Source organism: Myotis yumanensis, unplaced genomic scaffold (genome assembly GCF_028538775.1).
Source record: "Myotis yumanensis isolate MYYU_CA2020_CCGP unplaced genomic scaffold, mMyoYum1.0.hap1 SCAF_9, whole genome shotgun sequence".
In the NCBI taxonomy this organism is placed as follows: Eukaryota; Metazoa; Chordata; class Mammalia; order Chiroptera; family Vespertilionidae; genus Myotis; species Myotis yumanensis.
The window spans coordinates 74,597,147-74,618,900 of record NW_027223760.1 but is presented as its reverse complement, the minus strand read 5'-3'; the positions used below and the strand labels follow the sequence as shown (position 1 = coordinate 74,618,900).

Here is a 21,754-nt window from a genome sequence, read left to right as displayed (position 1 = left end):
TATCATTTCCTACCAGGGTACTTGTACCAGCATCTGTGGGGAAGGCCAGAGAGGGAGAAAACATACACTCACCCACCCAGCAGTTCCACGGAATCAATTCTGAGAAAAATATCACAGTCAGCTCATACTTCCATCTTCTATACAAATGTAAGATCTCATTATTACCTACTTCACTTTCTTCTTAGCATCTGTGAAGTGCTGTGGTTAAGAGGATGAACAGAGACATATCCTAAAAGAAATGTACACCATAGTTTTTCACATTCTCTTAGATATTTTAGTATATCTTTTGTCTACCTTACCAAAACCCTAAATTAGTTGAATTCAAGGGCTACGTTGGATTAATTTGGATTCAGCCCTTCACTGGCTGCATTATTTAACCTATGAATCATGGTTGAAAGATTGGTCTGTCAATATGAAATACAGAAAACTGGAATTTAATTGACACGAATTACCATGAATTTCTTCTGGTCTCTTTTTTCACTAATCTAGGATTACTAATTGAATAATGCATTGAAAACATATATCTCTGTCAATTACCCTTTTACACAGCATTGAGGCCCATGAAAGAAAATATGCTATGCATTTTGTTCAGTTGAGTCGCTGGTTGGAATAAACATAGAGGTTTTAAAGTCACAATGGATCTGCTTGAGAACTGGCGCTTTAGATCATTAGCTTTTATTTTTACTTCTTTATTCCGAAGTAAAATACTGTGATCCTTATTGCTATTTTAGTTGGCTTGAGTATTCATTTTATAAATGTCAACTATCTATTCTTGTGGCATAAAGCTATCCTTCACTTTTAAAATTGCACCCATTTGGAAGATCCTGGAATTTTTTATGCTAAGAAATTAAACGCCTCTACTTGTTAGTGCCACTGCAGAGAATAACATTTTTTTAAAAGCTAAACACTCATCAAGAGAAAACTGGTTACTTACTATGGTGATGATTTTGCAATATATACAAATTTGGAATCGTGGTGTACACCTAAAACTAATATTTTATACGTTAATTATACCTCAATTAAAAAAAGAAAAATAATTGGTTAAACAACTCATAAAAAGGACTACCAGACAATTACTACAATATTGGTAGTAATATGAGATGTTCAACATGTTTTTAAAATGTAAAAGTAAGCTGCAGCCCTAGCTGGTTTGGCTCAGTGGATAGAGCATCGACCTGCAAGGACTGAAGAGTCTCGGTTCGATTCTGGTCAAGGGCACGTGCCCGGGTTGTGGGCTCGACCCCCAGCAGGGACCGTGCAGGAGGCAGTCAGTCAATAATTCTTTCTCATCATTGATGTTTCTATCTCCCTCTCCCTCTCCCTTCCTCTCTGAAATCAATAAAAATATATATTTTTTTATAAAAGTAAGTTGCAGAACTCTATGCATACTATGGATCTACGCGGGTTGTAAAAACTTTTTATTCTAATTTTATATATGCGTAGAAAATTTCTGGAAAAATAGAAAAGGAGTTATTGACTCTGGTTATTTGTGGGCAGTGGAATGATAGGGCACTTACTTTTCACTTTGTACTCTCCTGTACTGTTGAAATTGTTTGTTATAAAGCATGTATTACTTTTATAATTTGTTTAATAGAAATGTTTACGTCCTGGCCGGTGTGGCTCAGTTGACTGAGCATCATCCCATTCACCGAAGGGTCACCAGTTTGATTCCCCAGTCAGGGCACATACACAGGTTGCAGGTTTGATCCCTTGTTGGGGCCTGTGCAGGAAGCAACCAATGGATCTCTCTATCTATCATCTCTATCTCTATCTCTATCTCTATCTCTATCTCTATCTCTATCTCTCCGTTTCTCTCTCTCAAATCAATAAAAACATTGTTTTTAATGTTTAAAAGACCCATAGGATTCCACCATGTAACTCACCTCAATCATCTGCATATAACCATTGTGTTCATGTTCTGCAGGTTTTACACAGATGCTCCACTAGCTCTGCCTGAACTAGCTGCTTAAATTCTATTTGATGGATAATGGTAGAAAGGGAGAAAGCAATCTCAGTTGATATGTTTCAGCACTGGTAGAAAGTAGCTATAAAATGGAAGTACATTGCAAAACAAAGCACCCCTGATTTTGGAAGGAAATAACCACAATAATCATTCCTTTACAGTATAGTGATCAACTATGTACACAGATTTCTACAAGAATCTTGATTTCCAGAAGTTGCAATGTATTTTTCCATTCATTTGAACAACATAGTGGAGAGGAGCAGTATTTTAAGTAAAATTTTTTCATGTATTAAACTAAAAAACAGAGACTTAAAATATTTTTAGATTATTAGAGGTTAATCAAATATTCCTAAAAGGTCTAAGGAGTATGTGTGTTTTCACTAATTAGATTGCCTCATTTTCATTTTTACTCTATATTCTTTAGTCCCTGGAAATCTAGACATAGTTCTATTTACAAATGGAAAGTTTTCAAAAAGGAAACAATTTTAATTCCTGAATTCAGTATTAACATTTTGCCAAGAAACCAAGTATGATTGTCTTGTTTGGGTAATAATGTTACCCTATGTTTCAGAAACCTTTTGAATATTACTAGAAACACTTTTTATATTAACAAAATTAGAAATACACTAAGAAATACATCAAAGAATATGTAAAAACTCACTCTGTTAAAGGAAGATTTGAAACAGAGAAAATGAATACACCAGTGTTCTGCTTTTTAGACCCTCGAATACCATCTGCTGATATGAATAGTGAGAAATTTTCAAAGTTGGGGTTCATGTATCACAGCCAAATTTCCACAGAATCTCTTATTTTTTTCCCAAATTCTGACCTGGAGCATTTTGTCCCACAATCATCACTTCTGCCTACCATTCAAACAGCATCTTGTCAAATCTGGCTGCAAGATTAAGTTTCCCGATTCAGAATTCAATATTGTAACCCTAAGGATATAAGATCCAAGCTGGAACATTCTGTGTTTTTAAAAAAAAAAAAAAATGGATAAAATTGTTTCAGCCCAGAGACCACAGTGTGCCCTGACCATAATGATGAATCATCGGGACTGACACTAAGTGAAATGCGCTTGATGTCTTGTCTTTATTCGTGCGCATTAAGCAGCGTTTTACATTTGTCCCAACTCTCAACCTTTTCTCCAAAAGGTTGAAAGAGCCTTGTTTCCCAGTGTTATTCAAGGCTGACAAAGTTAACCAGCTCTGTCTGAAGCAAGTCTGGCCTGTTCCAGCCCAGAGCTGTGTGCCTGGCTCCACGCTCGCCCAAGCTGGCCTTCGGTTTTGGAGGAATACGGCTTAAGATCTAAGAAACATCTACCTGTTTTCTCAGACAGCTTCAGTGTCAATTCGAGTTTCTGGCATCCATACTTTTGTGTTGTTGCAATATTACCTCTCACTCTCAACAATAATTTCAATTTTGTTTAATCTGTATATGAATTCTGCATGGTAAACTAACCTCTCTGTAAATGATGCGCTTTACTCTTTTCAAGAGTTTACCTGAGTGAGTTCTGACCTATGTTAAAACACCACTTAATAGGCATTTAATTTTTTAAAGTATGGGTGTTTCATTAAGTTTTCAAGGGCTAGGGATAAATGTTTTCTACTTAAAATAGTTTCTAATTGCCGAAACCGGTTTGGCTCAGTAGATAGAGCGTTGGCCTGCGGACTGGGGGGTCCCGGGTTCGATTCCGGTCAAGGGAATGTACCTTGGTTGTGGGCACGTCCCCAGTGGGAGATGTGCAGGAGGCAGCTGATCGATGTTTCACTCTCATCGATGTTTCTAGCTCTCTATCTCTCTCCCTTCCTCTCTGTGAAAAATCAATAAAATATATTTTTAAAAAAATAGTTTCTAATTATTCATGAAAAAAACCAAAGTCCTAAAATATGCAAACAGAGTCAACATCATATTAATAGCCAGAAGCATCTATTTTTAATAGGGCTGCTATTTCACAACATCCAAGCACTGATTAAACTCTTGTAAAAAGGTCAAAAAACAAAGGGTTGCTTAATTTTGAAATTCATGTTGCATGGCACAGGCACTGTAAAGGTTTTTTATTTTTTTTCTTTTTGATTTGTTTTTTAATTTTTTGTCCTGACCTAAATCATTGTTTTACTACTTACTTCTGTGATCTCAAATTGCTATGTGAGATGACGTACACTCACGAAATAACTTGACAAAAATACTAACTACAGAAGCAAGTGTTTGGTGAGTTTTCTGGGGCCGTCTTGCTCTGTTTTGCTTCAGGCCTTGTCTCTTTCCAGTGCCCTTTGCTGCCCAGCCAGCCCACAAGGATTCACTTTCCACTTATTACTCATCAAACTCACTCCGGATTACAGTGGAAAAGAGAAGCAAAGCCGATGGAGAAATGATGTGAAGGGGAAGAGCAAAATACCAGAGCAATGCATTTGAGTAACTATTTCCTTTTTAACATGTTATTTTGTATCTTTGACCTTAGGAGGTGGGAGTTGGAAATTGTATAGGTCTCTCTTCCCAAGGGAATATTCCACCCCCTGAGGGAAAACAACAACAACTGAAAATAGGTTAAATTTAGAATATTCTCTTGATCCTCAATTTTCTTGCTCTTCAGGTTAGAAAAATGCTGCTGAAGGGAGTAAGGATTCCTGCAGCTCACCAGGAATCAGTTTCAAGTACCAATAGCTAATCTCTGTCTTCAGAAGGTTTTGAAGCAAGTGATAAAACAAAAAGTTATTTTCTGAAACCAGCCAACTTGAAAAATAAAGTGTTTCAACACCTAAAGAGCAGCCTTTGAAGTAAATAATCAGAAATGTTTGCATTGTATGTAAATGACTATTTACATACAATGCTTTTATATTTAGAGCAATGGTTCTCAACCTTCCTAATGCCATGACCTTTTAATACAGTTCCTCATGTTGTGGTGACCCCCAATTTCATTGTTACAAATTGAACATAATTAAAGCATAGTGATTAATCACAAAAACAATATGTAATTATATATGTGTTTTCTGATGGTCTTAGGCGACCCCTGTGAAAGGGTCGTTCGACCCCCAAAGGGGTCGCGACCCACAGGTTGAGAACCGCTGATTTAGAAGTGATAGCTCTGAAATGACAATATAGTCTATTATGGATGGGGTGAAGAAAATAACACAAGCATAGGGCAAACCCGGAAGAAAGTCTTCAAATAAAAATTAGACAATTTTTGCCATAACCGGCTCACATTGTTGAATGGGAAGAACAAGAAAATAATAGGAAAAAAAAAAAGGATCTTACTGAAATGTAATGACAGTCTCACACAAGGCCTTCTTCAACTTAAGATTTAGAAGAAATATGTAAAAAATAAAATTGGTACAAATTTTGATTACAATTTTGGACGAAATCAAGACAACATAGCTAGTGAGTAATCGGCATGCAATCCCAGAACAAGGCTTGGCTCAGTAATTTACTTTATTGGGCACACATCTCACCTACAAGCACTTCTACTACTAATAATAATGAAGGGAGAAAGAGAGTGAGGGAAGATGGAAGGGAGGGAAGGAGAAAAGGAACACAAATGGAGGTTTAGAATTACATTTAGAACAGCTAATTATCTCCCAAGTAAAAGTCTGGCCACAAAATACAGATTAATGTAAAAGTTGCATAATTTGTATTTTCTGTTAGTGTTCGAATAATGGTCAATATTTAGTTTTTTGTGTATTTTTTCTTCAAGCCTGATACTTTTAATTTTCTCCTTATTTCACAACCTTACTTTTTACTCAATCAAATGTTAGAAAAAAGCAACAGTTCATAGGATATTACAATGCAATTGAAAAGTGGAGTTCTACAGTATTTGCAGACATTAAATTCTAATTTTGGTAAACAATAAGGATGAAAACAGAAAGATGCTTTCAACTGTTTGATAAAATGCGGTTTACACAGTGAAGAAACAGTTAACAAAGAGCCTTTTTTCACCCACCTCTACAACAACTACTACATATTTTACACATAAACATGTTACATTCAACCTTTCTTTCATCAGGGTGTAGGGCCAGCCAGCCAACCTCCCGCGTCCCCTCCCCCCGGCCGGTCAGCCCCATTCAAGGCAAGCCAGCTGGACCCCACCTGTGCACAAATTCATGCATGGGGGCTCTAGTAGAATATAAATAACTAACATCAACTTCCTCCAAGTATAGGTGGAGTACTGCATGAAATGTGTAAGGTCAATTAGAAATACATAGAATAAATTTAATATTAGTGACCCCCCACTCTTAAAAAATGAATACTAGCACTATTTTGTATTCATAAAGAATAATCCTTAATTAATTTGTATTTTCCTACTATGTTAGTCACCTGTAATACCCTAAAAAAGGTATTAAATCCAAACAACAATTTCACATCCCCAAAATATATATTTGTTGAAATGACATGACACCTACAAAAATGAATTTTAGGAGCATATGAGTTATGCTTAGTATGTGTAAAACAGGGTTAGGTTAGCTCCAAAGTTTAATTTTCATACAGAGGGCATGAAAATCAGCCTAAATGGACTGAGGACAATCTGCAGTCATGTTATTACTGCCAGGTCCCCTCCCCTAGATCACTTTCCCTTTGCATCAGCTTGAGTATGTTCTAGGGAAGCCACATTAAATACTTTTTGGAACAAGCGAGGGGAAAATAAAACGATACATAAAGTTGTTTTGATACTAGGACAGTAAAATATTTTTGTGCCCTAGTTTATATGAGAAAACATGCACTGCGATGCTGTCAAATCAAATGCACTGTTACCCTCACTCCCCCTCTGAGCCATTATTAGCACACGGAGCATCTGTCCGGGACAACTGCATTCACTCTCTAATGTGCCACTTTCAACCACTTTAAAATGTCTGACTAGACCCTGAAGAAAAGACCCATTTAACTGGTAAGCAAAATGGCAAAAGGTTTTGATTGCACTTGCAATGTTCTCAAATCTGGTTTGTTCGCTCTTGCACTAGTAACTTAGCCATGTCTATGGCAGGTGCACCCATGAGCACTTTTAACCTGCGGTGTCTCTCCCATTCCCCAAAGCATTCATGGATCTGCTCAATAATATTTTTATCTAATTTGCCTCATCTGTTGTTTTCTTATTAAAAACCAATTTAATACCCTCTGTTTTGTAATATTTGCAGATGTCAGTATATAGATATGTGCTGCCAGCCCAGACCCTCAGGCCTGCGCATCAAGATGGCAGGCTGGTCAAGGGCCCTCGAGGGACAGCCGTGCCAGAAGGAGGATTGGACGTGGTGACCCGTCCGTGTGAGATGGAAAAAAAAAATCAGGAGGTCTGTAATTCTGATGAACTAATATGTCCCTAACAAGCTCAGTTTTGCAAAAAAGGAAAAGATGCAGTAAACATATAATGACTACGAGAGGTAGAAGTGTGAGTCTTCCTTTTAAAATGATATTCAAACCCTCTGCTTAACTGTTTAGTTTGAAGTGTTTTTAGAAATAATTTGTAAGTAATAATACATCTTATAGTTCCAAGGGTTAGAAGGCTCGCTACAGATAACTATCAAAAATCTGGATTTATTTCCCAAAACTGTATGGATGACCCAAGTTTCTTGATCTTGATGTGCTAGGCTGGAAGTATAAGTATTAGACTGCTTAATTGCTTGCTTGGGGGAGAGTCCTGGGGAAAAGAGCTGAGTAATATCTGCTCCATGAAGTCAGTACACTCTCCCGAGCTGGATCATGGCCAGCAACCCAGAGGTCTTCTCCTTCCCCTCCAGTGGAAGCAACTGGATATTTGATCCTAGAGATGAATGGGGGGAAAAAAAAACTAACGATCATATTTCAAGGGAATCTATCAGTCTCCTGAATGGAAAATGTCATTGAAAACTGGTTATTTGCTCTTCCAACCCCAAGCCATTGAGTAACAGAACTGAGAACAGAAAAAGAAAAGGACAAAAATAATTACTGCAATATGTATTTGAGAAGGGACATACATAAACAGTCTCACAATCAAATGGGACTTTCGCACCTGCTGAGTAGGTATAAGTGATGTTGAAATCCAGAGCGGACAAATAAACCATCTCTTTCTGATTATGAGTGACTGCAAAGCAATAAAATATATGTTCACGTTCTTTTATTTACAGTTAGGAGCAGTCTGTTGGGTCAATATTATTATCTGTGCTATAACAATTAAAAGGAGATCATTTCAAATTTGCATGCCCTCTTTCTTTTTATATGTATAGATACAGTTTCAGTTTAGGTTTTCTGACTGTTATGTATGCATATGGGACAGTATACTATGTTTCTGTCCTTTTGAATACTTAGTGTTTCAGTTCTAAAAAATAAGGAGCATTTCAGTTTGTTCATTTTTAGTAGAGCAAATTTCACAACCTTCAGAACAATTGCTTTTATAATTTACTAGCTTGACATAAGTATCTGAGTTTTTAAACAAATAATTTATGAGAAATTAAATCTTCAGAAGACTTTGACACAATTATTTATAAAACATTCATAACAAGTAAATCGCATATATAGTTCCTGGACCTACTGAGCCTTTAAAAATTAGAGTACATACAAAATACAGAGAGAACTATGTAATAATAACCAATTTTAAATCCTGACACATTAGAAGTTAAGTCTGGTATCTGTAAAGTGTATACTGGTTCCTTTTTTAAAGTATATACTTGAACCTTTTAAAAGTATACACCTTTGCAATTATTTCCAATAAACATTATTAAATGACATATTGCAAGTATATCTCCTGTTTTTTCACCCATCTCTTTCCCCAAGTAAGAAAAATATATACAGAATAAAATCCTATTTCTTATTTGGTACTAAAACACAGTAATTTTGTACAGTATTAAGATCATACTATGACATATGGAAGAGAGAATATGCTTGCAATCGAAGTAAAGTTTCATTAAACAGGTCAAAACAGTTATCAGGAATTCGCTTTATTTACATACAAAAAGGTCTTTAAACAAATATTTATTTAATCCTACATGCCAAATTTAATTATTTAATCTATATTTCATATACTTACTCATCATTGAACATGTACACTGAAATGGGTATCAACAGTATATAAAATCAGTTCTTACATATTTTCTTCTGAAAAATATATGCCTGAAGACTTCACTTTATATATGTCTGTATAACAAAACCAATTTGAAAGTTTAAAACAATATTGTTCTGCTTTTAAAAGAGGATAAGGCTGTGGAAACATGGTATTATATATCTGACATTTTCCATCTAAAAGTACATTATGAAGCATGCTGGTATTAATAAACCATGTGCTTTCAGAACCCTAAAGTGCTCTGCTGTAATTTTGTTGAAAACCGATTAAGATGGTTTATCTTCTCCCCATACTATTAATATACAGCCAACAAATTTTACGCCATCACTTTGCCAGGATGTCTTGATTGGAAAGTGTGCAAAAAAAAAAAAAATCCCACAACTTTTAGGAGTTTATCAATGTTCATAACCATATTCTGAATGCTAAGTGAATAGTTCATAAGTAAGCACAGAGAACTTAGGGAAATGCTGGTCAAAATATACATTACAAAACAACAACAACAAACAAACAAACCCCATATATTCTCTTTTTCCTCACCCCACCCCCACCAATCGTCAGAAAAATCACCCTTCCTTTGCAGCCGGACACTAGCATTCCTTTCACCACTTCAGTTATCTGAAAGCAAATGAAAATACAACGATCCTTTCCTCCCCCGATTTAGCTTCCAAGGCAAACATTTCAACACAAACAGAAAGTACCGATTTAACAGAAAGCACGGAACCGAAAGAGCAAGACTCACTGACCCATTTGGAAGACAAAGACGACAGAACAGGAAAGCTCTAAACATCAGCTCGTGAGGCCTCTGAGAGAGATTCTTCTGGCATTTCATCACAGCAGCCCCAGACCAGTTCACCTCCCTGCATACCGGGAGGAGGAACTAAATAGAGCTGTTTATTAAAGCTGTGGTGCTGGATTGCATTAGGAAACGCAAGCAGACCACCTGGACCTTTTAGATTGTGTCAGTGTTTAATTTGCAGCCTGCCCCTCAGCAGCAGCCAGGACCACTACTACATTTACCAGGCTCGATCACACATCTCCTGGGTTAGAAGTAAAGGCACGTGTACGTATATATTCATATTTTCCAGAGAGAGAGAGAGGAGAGAATACAAAAAATATCAAAATAAAAATATCGAAAAGAACATTTTTAACTACTACCTAGGAAACATAACACTTTATTCTTGCCTCACACTTTCTTTTCCAAGATCACAATATCCACAGAAAATCAATGCTTAAAAACAGATTTTTTTTTTAAACACTCAGACCACATTGTAAATTAGGTTTGTTCTAGATTTTTGTTGTTGTCTGAGTTTTAATTGTTAAATATCGCCATGAAGTTTTAAGCTGAGGTTTCCTGGCTAGATTTAATGGGTGCCTTTTGCCTTTTGCACTTTCAGCACTACCCTGGCAGGTAACTGGAGATACAGATAGAAAGATGGTACTGTAAATATGAATTATGTGAATGATATGGTGAGACCCTTGCGGAAAAAAAGGGGGAGTTGAGAAATGGCTGACTCCATACCTGACCAATTACAGCTTGCATGGTCCCTGTGTTCTGCTGGGCTGAGAGATCGCAATCCATCATATGTTGTCTTTGAAAAGGAGAATGGGGGTTTCTGGCATGCATCTGTCAATCAACTTCTGTACTCACAACCATCACCAAAAGCAAGGGGGGGGAAAAGTCAAGCTGCTCCACCAAATAGGATGAAACCGTCATGTGACCTCCGGCAGGCACGCACACACACATTCACTACCTCTATAGGGCGTAAGAATTTTCTGTAGATATGAAATGACATTGACAAATATCCAATACCAAGTAAATAAAGTGAGACAAACAGCTATTCACCAAAGACAAAACATTGGCTGTGATCTTCCACTAAAGGTTTAATAAACCTAAGAGGATTTTTGTAATGCTCTAGGAACCTATGTTTAACACAAAAACAAGAACAAAATTAACTGTTTCATGTGCTAATTGAGACTTTGATTTCCACATACTATATAATTTTTTTTCAATTATAATTAAATATCCTGCTTCTCTTAAGTTGTCCCTAATGATTTTATTTTCACATTCTCTAAATTACCTTTTGACATAGGCAGTAATCTGCAGTTTTAGTTAACATCCCCTTCCTAGGAAAGCTTAAATGTTAACCCTCGCATAGCAAAGGTACCTTAACATTCGCTGATTAAAAATGGGTGTATACAATCATTTGTGGAAACTGTGATGACCACTCAAATATAAAATATTCAAAGTGTGTAAACAGTAGTCACTTAACTTTTCATCTTCTAAAACAGCGGTTCTCAACCTGTGGGTCGCAACCCCTTTGGGGGTCGAACAACCCTTTCACAGGGGTCGCCTAAGACCATCGGAAAAACATATATAATTACATATTGTTTTTGTGATTAATCACTATGCTTTAATTATGTTCAATTTGTAACAATGAGGTTGGGGATCACCACAACATGAGGAACTGTATTAAAGGGTCGTGACATTAGGAAGGTTGAGAACCACTGTTCTAAAAGTTTAAGAAATCATTTATTTGCAGCTCATCTGAACTGATGTAATATGATGACAAATATTTCAACTTTTTTCATTTAATTTAAGCTATTTGATCCCACACACTCTGAGGTAGGTGGTCGATGTGTTATGGGTCAGCTTTTGTAAGGGTAGCATGAACATAATCTAGAAGCTACTTAACCCTTTCAGGATTAACATCAGAACCTGATTTTCCATACAACCTGACGGATATTGCAAAGATGCTCTTTGAAAATCCAAACCCATAGATTGTATCCACTAATTTGGTAGCTTTGTGGAGTTATTGAAGTTTGCATTTGTCCATTTTTTAACTTTAAGCTCATTAGTTGGCCTACCCCAACTTTTCAAAAAAAACTTACAGGAAAACTTTGTGTTGTTAAAATGGGGCTGCTTTTTCAAGGTTCAAAACTAACGTTAAGATGGAGAGGTAGGGAAGTTATTAGAAATGTTTAATGCTGACTATATACTATTATGTATTCTATGGCATTGTATTATAGCTTTAAAATTAAATAAAGGGAACTTAACATAAGGAAATTTTTCTTTAAAAGAAAGCTCCAGGAGATTGAAGTCTCATAGATTTCTCATTAGGAGTTGCCCCCCAGTATAAATAGAAACACACACACACACACACCAGCATCCCCAAAGTGAAACTGTGCACTAACTGGGTAGCCCTCCTGGAAACGGAGGGCTGGAAACGTCCTCCTAAAGATGATTAAAATGCGCACTCCACGCTGAAACCTGTCCATGCCCCTGGAGACACAGACCTACCGGGGTGTTTCCGCAGCGACCCCAGAACCGGACTCTGCTTGCCGGTCCGGTCCGGTCCGTCGCCACCCCTGGCGGGGGAGGAGAGGGAGGCGTGGCAGCGGCACCGGGATCCCAGCCCATCGGCCGGCCCGAGCCCTGGGGGGAACCAGCCTGGGCGGTGCCAAACTGGCCCGAAGCCTGTGGGCTTGCAAAGGGCGTGTGGGGCGTGACCACTGCTGGTGTCGCCTTCCTGGGACTCTGCCCATGCACACGTCAGACACGCATGGAGTGCGGGGGACACCAGGGAAACTTGTGGAAGAGAGAGGCTTCCACTCGCTCCGACCCCCCATCCCAGCGGCTCTGTCATACAAGGCGCCCCGAGTGCTGAATTGCACCTCCTACAGCCGGGAGACGGGGGAAGCCTGCGGCGGAGCTGCCTCCCTGCACCTCTTACGCAGCCCTGTGGCCACTTGCCTCCACCTCGCTGCAGGCTCCTCCCTCCTCTGGGATCTAAGCTTCTTGGGCGCCTCCCCAGGGAGGTTCAGGGGTAGGGGTGGGGGATGTCCAGGTTGCAGGATGAGGCCTAAGACCCTCTTTGAAGCTCCATCCTCTAAATTGCCATGGTCCAGGTCAGCACAGGGACAACTCAGGTTACTTTGGGGTGGCTTACATCTGGTCTATATTAATTACAACCATTACTAGGCCACACTGATGGAGTCTTGAGCCAGGCACTGGGTCAGACACCGACTTACATTTGCTCACTAAATCCTCAACACAACTCAGTAAGGCCGATACAATTATTCCCATTTTACAGATGAGATTCAAAAAAAGAGGAAGATAATTGCCCAAGATACACAGGGCCATGATTTGAACCAGCTCTGAATTCACAGATGGAGCTGTATGTATGAAAGCTGGTAATCAAGGAGCATTCTGAATGTTGGCTACCATATATAAAGTATGAGGCTCATTTAATAAATGTTTATAGAGCCTGTACTATGTGCCAGGTACTCTATTATGTGCTAGCGCTACAGCAAAACAGACATCATTCCTCTGAGAGCTTACATTCTAGCGGTTTGGACAGATTTTCGTCAAAAAAAAAAAAAAAGTCACAGAAATGTAACTTTTTAAACTATGCTGAGAGCTAAGGGAAAAAGCAAAAGATTAACATAAGGATCTATAGCAAAGAAATTGACCTAGCCTTGGGTGTGTATGTGAGCAAAGGGGAGTCAGCAAACCTTCCCTAAGCAATTGACTTGAAATAAACTAAAATTGGAAGGATGCTTGAACACAGGAAAGTAGAAAGTTGGGTGATGGGTAAATATTCTCCGCAGAAGAAAGAAATGTGGAAATGGGGAGGGGCATGGCTTATTGGAGCTCGAGGACAGTCTGGTGTGTGTGTGGAGCACAGCAAGGAAGAGAGAGACCAGAGCACACAGGGTCTCCTGGGTTGCATCAAAGGTTCGCTACCTTAGCCAGGAGCACCGCAAGGCCACGGAGAGTACTTTAAGCAGTGTCTTCCCACATTTAATTTTGAAACATGTCTCTGCTGTAGTGGAAAGTTAGGGGTGGGGGAGCAATAAAAGGGGATAAAGTGGATTTGGCGAGACCAGTTAGTTATAAGGCGATAGTGCTGGTGATGCAGGAAATTGGATGATTTCAAGATAAGAAGTATAATTCACAGAATTTGGTGGTTTATTGATAATGGAACTTGAAGAAGAGGGAGCTATTTTTCTGGTTTGCACAAAACTCGCATCCAGTGATGCCATTTACTGAGATAGGGAATCGAGAGGAAGACCATGTTGGGAAAGGGTGTGGTAGGTATTATAATTTTGGTTTGAGATTCATTTTCACTGCAATCCTTGGGGTATGAATGATTATCCCCCTTTTTAAGGAAAAAACTCTAGAGATTTGAGAGGTGAAGCAACTTGCCCACAACCAGGCAGTAGCTGGTAAGGTTCATATGAGGGAATAAAGGTTCGTGGCCCCTTCATTAGCCTGCTGTGGAATACACTGTGATTCTGGCATTGCCCAGTTGATTAACATCCTCCTCCCAAGGTCAAATTGATCAGCAAAACCATTCTTAAGAGCCCCCATAATGAAAAGTCTCCAGATAGCATGAATTAAGGCATCTCAGTTTGGCATGAAAAGTATAGTTGGAACCCTAAGTTTCTGCCCAAACAGAATGGAAGGACTGGTCTCCACATCTAACATGGCAATGGCAGGAGGGGTGTGAAGGTAAAAACACAAAAGTAGTTTTAAGTTGTTCAACTAACAACTAATATGTAGGTACCTCCTGGTAGTCACTGGATAATTCAGAGACTTGAATAAGACCTGCTTCCTGGCATTCAAAGATTAATAATCTAGTGGGAAACACAAACACATATAAATGACTTCAATGCAGCACAGACTGTGTTTTTAAAAATTAACTAAATGCATAAAAATTTTTCTGGGGCGATTGTTTGATTCCACCTAGTTGAAGAGCATACATTTTTAGGTACCGCCAAGTTCAGGTTGGATTACTATCTACTCCATCCCTTACCTCCAACTAGGTGTGGCCTTGGGAAAGTGGCAATTTCTTTGTGTCATGCGTTCCTGAGAACTCTTCAATGGTACTGTAAGTATTTGGGGGGATGTCTTGTGAGAGCTTATTGACTTATACTTTGTAAGTACCCAGCAAATGTTAGTTATTTTCTCATATGAGAGGATTATAAAGAGGTCGGAAAGGTGAGTTCCATTGGGGAATTAAGGAAGGCTCCATGAAGATGGTAGAAGGATTTTAATATAAACAGAAGTCATCTTGTATTCAGGTTAAAAAGAATAGCATGAGCCCGACTGGTGTGGCTCAGTGGTTGAGCTTTGACCGCTGAACCAGGAGGTCATGGTTCGATTCCTGATTAAGGCACATGCCTGGGTTTTGGACTGAATCCTCAGTGGGGGGCATGCAGGAGGTAGCTGATTGATAATTCTCTCATCATCGATGTTTCTCTCTCTCCCTCTCCCTTCCTCTCTGAAATCAATAAAAATATAAGACACGCACACCCAAAAATAAGAATAACATGAGCAAAACCATCCCTCCATTAGTGTGGGTGGCAGACACTTTTAATGTTAGAGCAATGGAAAACAAATGGAAAAAGGCAGGAAATATTTCAACTAATTTTTACTCCCACTTCCACAATAGAATTTAGGAAAGAACATTCCTTAAGTGAAATATTCACCATTACTGTCACCTTTTCTACTCTCCCTTGTCCCCACCAAATTTGCATAAAATCCTGCTTTTTCCAACCCTCTAAGTCTGTCTGCCTTCTTACATCAGAGACCAGCTAGACCTGCCCTTTTCCCAGTGCTGACCACTTGGTGTACGAGACAACAATAGATTACCACAAATTAGACCTAGTCCCCAACTTCTTAGGATAGGGATGTTCTTTGTTGTAGTAGTTGTTTGAGGTTTAGTTGTTGTTTTTGTTTTATCTCAGAGAGAGAGAAACATCAATGTGAGAGAGAAACATCAATGTGAGAGAGAAACATCAATGTGAGAAAGAAACAGCAATGTGAGAAACATCAATTGGTTGCCTCCCACACATGCCCCAACAGGGGATAGAACACGCAACCTGAATATGTACTCTGACCAAGAATTGGACACGCCACCTTCTGGTGTGCAGGACGACATTCCAACCAATGGAACCATACTGGCCAGAGTAGGATAGGGATGTTCTTAATTTCTTAATCATTAAACCACAAAGGATACTGAGAGATAAATGTTACAAAGAGAACCAAGATAAAAGTGGAGGTGTAGGTCATCTCTGGTATTCAGTCGATCCTTTGCAATGTTTAAGGTGAGAAGAGATAACACAGTAGTCTCCCCTTATCCAAGAGGGATACATTCCAAGACCTCCCGTGGATGCCTGAAACTGTGGATGGTATGAACCATATATATATATATATATATATATATATATATATATATATACACTATGTTTTTTCCTATACATACATACCTATGGTAGTTTAATTTATAAATTAGGTACAGTAAGCAATTAACAGCAATAACTAATAATAAATAGAACAATTATAACAGTATACTGTAATAAAAATTATGTGAGTGTGTTCTCCCCACCCCCCCATAACTGATCTGATAATGGAGACAGATACTGAGTGACAAAGTGACTAATGTATACAGAGCGGAGACACTGAACAAAGGGATGACTTGTGTCCCAGTCAGGACGGAGTAGGATGGTGAGAGAGTTCATCACACTACTCAGAACAGTGCAAACTTATTAATTGTTTTCTTCTGGAAGTTTCCATTTCATATTTTCAGATCAGAGTTGACCATGGATAACTGAAACTGTGAAAAATGAAACTGTGAATGGGGATAAGGGCTACTGTATAACTGGGTGCCTCCAGAATGCCAGAACCAAAAGAAAATGTTCATCAAGAAAAATCAAGAGGAATCCACTCCTACTTAGACTTACTATATTTCCACTTACGCTATTGCAACATATAGGTTTACTTCAATTCTATACTTCTGCCTTTTCTCTCTGCTAACACTTATTCTTTCTCTTGCTTATTGTTTGCTCCTTTGTTACAGTTTTATTTTCTTGATTTCTCTACTTCTCTTCACCATTCATTCCTTTGCTTCCTGGTCTTTAAAAAAAATTAATGTCACCATTCCTTCAACTAGTCTATTTTCTTACCCCAGATCTCCCACCCACCCCTATTTTTTCACATGTCCACATGACCTTAGCCTTCCTTCTAGAATATAAATCATGGCAAAGCATTCTCTAGAGTTTGCTCACTGGGCAGCTGCTGCATGATTTTCAAGGCTCATGTAGGAACGAAATAATAGGTGGATGAGAGACAGCATGGTAGGAATAAGTACACACAGTCAAGATTTCTTGTGGCGTCCTTCCTCAGTCTCCAGTTCGCTCCCCTTTGGCACAACTCCTGCCCTCTATTTTGAGGTCATTTTTTCCCCTTAGAATTTCATTTGGTACCCTCAGCCTCTGGAATGATCCAGCCTCTGGAATGATTGTTTTCTCTTTGCACCCTCTCTCAATTCCACATTTTTGCCTATACTTTCAAGTTTTGTAGATCATTTTTCTGGAATGATCTTTTCAACCACCATCAGTTTCCTTAAGAAACATTAGAAGGATTTTACTTCCATGTACCCTTAAGCAGTGCAACTAACCTGTACCCTTGGATTTTGTTGTTATTTTTACATTTCTAGGGAAATTGAGCACAGTAATCTATATCTACACTAATAAAAGAGAAACATGCAAATTGGTGTCACTCTGCTATGCCCACCAGCCAATCAGAGTGACCATGCAAATTAACCCAACAAAGATGGTGGTTAATTTGCATACACAAGCACAGAGCAAAGACTGAAGGCTCTGGCTGGAGTGAAGACTGAAGACTGAAGAGGCTTGACTTCTCCGCTGCAGCCGGACCAAAGGCCTGAGTCCCGGGTGCCAGAGGAAAACCAGTGCCAGCAGCCAGGAGAAGGAAGGCCTCTTGCATGAATCTTTGTGCAACGGGCTTCTAGTATATATAGAAGGCTAAGTGTCTATCTATCTGACCAGTAGCTATGACACGCACTGATGACCAGGGGACAGACACTCAATGCAGGAGCTGCCATGATGTGCACTGGCCATTTAAAAATAAACGTCACCACGGACCTGGTGCCAACAAACCAACACTTGGCTTCCCCCAAGTGGGACACAGGTCCCGCCACCACTGCAGAGTGATACCCCACCAAATTGCAGCCAATGCTGCTGAGACCCCGTGGAACACATATGTGGCCCCCAGCCCAGCCCAGCCCAGAAACAGTGGTTGTGGGTGCTGGCTAATGATGTCACATAGCAATACCCAGCTTCCTCTCCCTAGCAACTAGCATCCTTGGAGTTTTTTCAGCCAAGGAATCCAACTTGCTTTATAGCCAGGTGCAAACATTTTACAGTTTAACCAAATGTTTGTGAAGCGTTTTCCCATGCCTCATCTCATTTGATCCTCACAGAAGTCCTGAAGTAGGTAGATAGGAGACTCAGTAGAATCCTATTTTCTTTTCATTAGCAAGACGCGAATAGCGATATTAAAATATTTCTTCTAATTAATTTCCTTTCAATGTGCATGAATCCATGCACCAGGACACTACTTATTTTTATAAGAGTACAAGAGGAGGAAGGAAATTTGGCACAAAGACTCAGGGACTGACTACAGGATGGGGAGTGGCTTGGCAATGCCGAGCCAGGCTACATTGGTTGTGAGGACCTGTGATTTAGATTATTTTCTACAACATAATTTGGGAGACCTGTTTTCCCCTGAGACAAAGGGACAAGATTTTGCCTTTAAAATGAGTAGCTAAGGAGTTGAAGAGCCTGGGGATTCCCTGCAGGGATGGCCTGTGAACATACTAATGCATTATCAGACCTCTGACTTTTATCTCTTCTACCAGGTATCTGTATCCTGGATAAAAACAGAAAAAGCCAGTACAGGGGCTAATTACCCCTTAATTTCTATTTTCCCCTTTCATGAATAGCTTTGGAGACAGTTATGCATTTCGGTCTTCCAGAATCTATTTCTTCTCCCTGAACACCCTTGAAGAAAGGCATTGAAATGTTCCTGGGTTCATTGTACTATCTGCAGTTTTGTTGTCTGAGCCCAAATGCTAACACATAACTTCTCATGAAAATTCTGCACCATAGTACAAACATACACTCTCTCTCCTCACAGCAAGGGTACACTAGAGGGACGTTTCCTCCTTATTTCATGGCTATAGCTCCATATGCCTGAAAAAGCTAAACACCACTATCCTTTTATTCCTCGTATCAATAGGTTCACAGCACTTTGACTGAAACCTAGTTCCACTCTTTCAAACACAATCAATTTTTTTAATACTCACCCAAGAAAATGCTTTTATTGATTTTAGAGAGAGAGGAAGGGAGAGGAAGAGAGAGAGAAACATCTATGTGAGAGTGAAACATCAATCAGTTGCCTCCTGGACTTGCCCCAATGGGAGGGAGGATAATCAAACCCAAAACCTGGGTATATGCCCTGACCTGGAATCAAAACCTCAACATTTGAGTATAAGGGACAACACTCGAACCAACTGAGCCACACTGGCCAGGGCTCAGAGACAAGCGTTGTTAAGGGGATGTCTGCATGGAACCAGTTTCATTAAGAGAACTTCACAACTCTGAGCTCTAACTTCGGAAAATCCATTTCTACCCTGGTTTTCTCTGTCATCACCATGATCAATAATCATAACAATAGAAAATATAGGAGTGTTTCTCAAGGTGTAGTTTATTTGAGGGCTCCTGGGGGTCCCTGAGACTCTTCAGGGGCCCATGGGGTCAAAACTTTCTCAAAATAATAAAATGAGATTTGTCTTTTTCACTCTTATTTTGTGAGGAGAGTACAGATGATTTTTCCAAGGCTTTCTGACTTGTTATTTCACAGCAGATTGAACGCAGAAGTAAGTGTGGTTCTGAGTATATCCTAGTAAGCCAGACAGGACCAAGACTAGATTTACAAAAATGTAAAACAATGCTATTCTTCTCACTGATTATTTCACTTGAGGAAAATATAGTTTTTTTTCACTTAAAAGTTACGTTATCATGTAATTATTTAAATGACTTCACAAATAAACCTTTTAAAAGTTTTTTTAAAACACAAAAGCTTTGGGGGTGCTACATAATTTTATAATAATAAAGAGGTACTAAGACAAAAATATTTGAGAATTGCAGACAGAGTAGAGTATTAACTACATGCCATGTACTGTCCTAAGCACTTAATATGTATTAATGTATGTATCCTCACCCTGGCCCAGAAGATGGATAATTTTTATCTTGATTTTACAAATGAGGACACTGATTGAAGTATTTTGACAATTACAAAGGTTCTTAGACATCAACGAACCAATATAAGAATTGGTATACAATGTAATATAGTGGCAGGTGAGTAAACTGAAAGATGCAATACCTTCTGAATGGGAGTGTTATAAAAATCATTGAGTTAGGGTTTTTAAAGGTTTTACCCAGAACACTCATCTATGATCAGTATCAAACCTATGTCATGGTAACTGAAGAGTGTCCCTGGATACTGCCGCATGACTCAAAGTAAAGCCCAAAATAATAATTATCCGGTGCCACTCCTATCTCTGCCACTAACATCTTTATGACATTGGGGATGAATGAAGGTGTTGAACTTTTAATACCCTTTCCAGTTATAACATTTTTGTATTTTCCAAATCCCCATGTCAAGTAGGCAAGCAGATCTATACAAAACATAAAAGAGTAATATTTATAATTCTCAAACATTCATTTGATTATAAAACTATAGTTGGAAGTGCTGGACCAAAAAAAAATGATGACACCCATGAAACAGAACAGAATGTATGTAATGACATAATTACCTCGCCATGCCATTTAGGATTATCCTTTCACCGAGGGAATTTTATTTCTCCAGGAAAATATTTGATAAACTGCTTAGCCAGGAAGACCTAAAGGCAAGGTTGAAGAAGTCAAGTAACAAAGACACAGTAAACTAAAATAAAATTCTAGGTCAGACAGAATAGAAAATCAGAAAAAGATAAACAAATGGGACTACTCAAGCTAAAAAAAATTCTGCACAGCAAAAGAAGCCATCAACAAAATGAAAAGAAAACCCACTATATGGGAGAACATATTTGCCAATGATACATCCAATAAGGGGTTAATTTCCAAAATATATTGAGAACTTATACAACTCAATACCAAAAGACCAACAATCCAATTAAAAAATGGGTGAAGAGCCCGGCCAGTTTGTTCAGTGCGTAGGATGTCGGCCCTCAGACCGGAGGATCTCAGGTTCCATTCACAGTCAAGGGCACATATCTGGGTTGCAGGTTCACTCCTCACCCCAGGTAGGGAAGCATATAGGAGACAACCAGTCGATGTGAGATCTCACCTCTCTGTCTCTCTCTCTCTCTCTCTCTCTCTCTCTCTTTCTCTCCCTCTCTCTTCCTTGCTCCCTTACATGCTCTATAAAGCAAGGGAAAAAATATCCTCTGCTGAGGATTAAAAAAAATAAGAAGAATAAACAAACAAACCTCCCCAAAATAAATAATAGATAAAATACCTTCATAGCTTTACAACAATCTTGTTTTCAGTTTGGTGAAGTTTCTATAACTTGGGGATGTCACTGTTTAGGCTAGGTAAATTATCTGTTAAAAATAAATAGGGTCTTTTTGTTGTTAATCCTCACCCAAGGATATTTTCCCATTGATTTTTAGAGAGAGTGGAAGGGAGTGGGAGAGACAGAGAAAACCATTGATGTGAGAGAGATTTCAATTGGTTGCCGCCTGCATGCACCCTGACCAGGGCCTGGGATCAAGCCTGCAACTGAGGTGGTAAATGCCCTTGACAGGAATCAAACCCAGGACCCTTCCATCCTCAGGCCAGTTGCTCTATCCACTGAGCAAACTGGCTAGGGCAGTATTGTGGGGGGTTTCTGAGAA

At 38.9% G+C, this 21,754-nt stretch overlaps 1 protein-coding gene across 1 annotated transcript in view; it reads right to left on the bottom strand.

The window, feature by feature from the left end:
* POU6F2 (POU class 6 homeobox 2) overlaps positions 1–10,611 on the bottom strand; it is a 408,842-nt gene extending 398,231 nt beyond the window's left edge. The window contains exon 1 of the mRNA XM_070425191.1: positions 10,507–10,611. Within this exon, the coding sequence (XP_070281292.1) occupies positions 10,507–10,611 (105 nt within the window). The remainder of the gene's footprint in view (positions 1–10,506) is intronic.
* Positions 10,612–21,754: the final 11,143 nt, after the last annotated feature.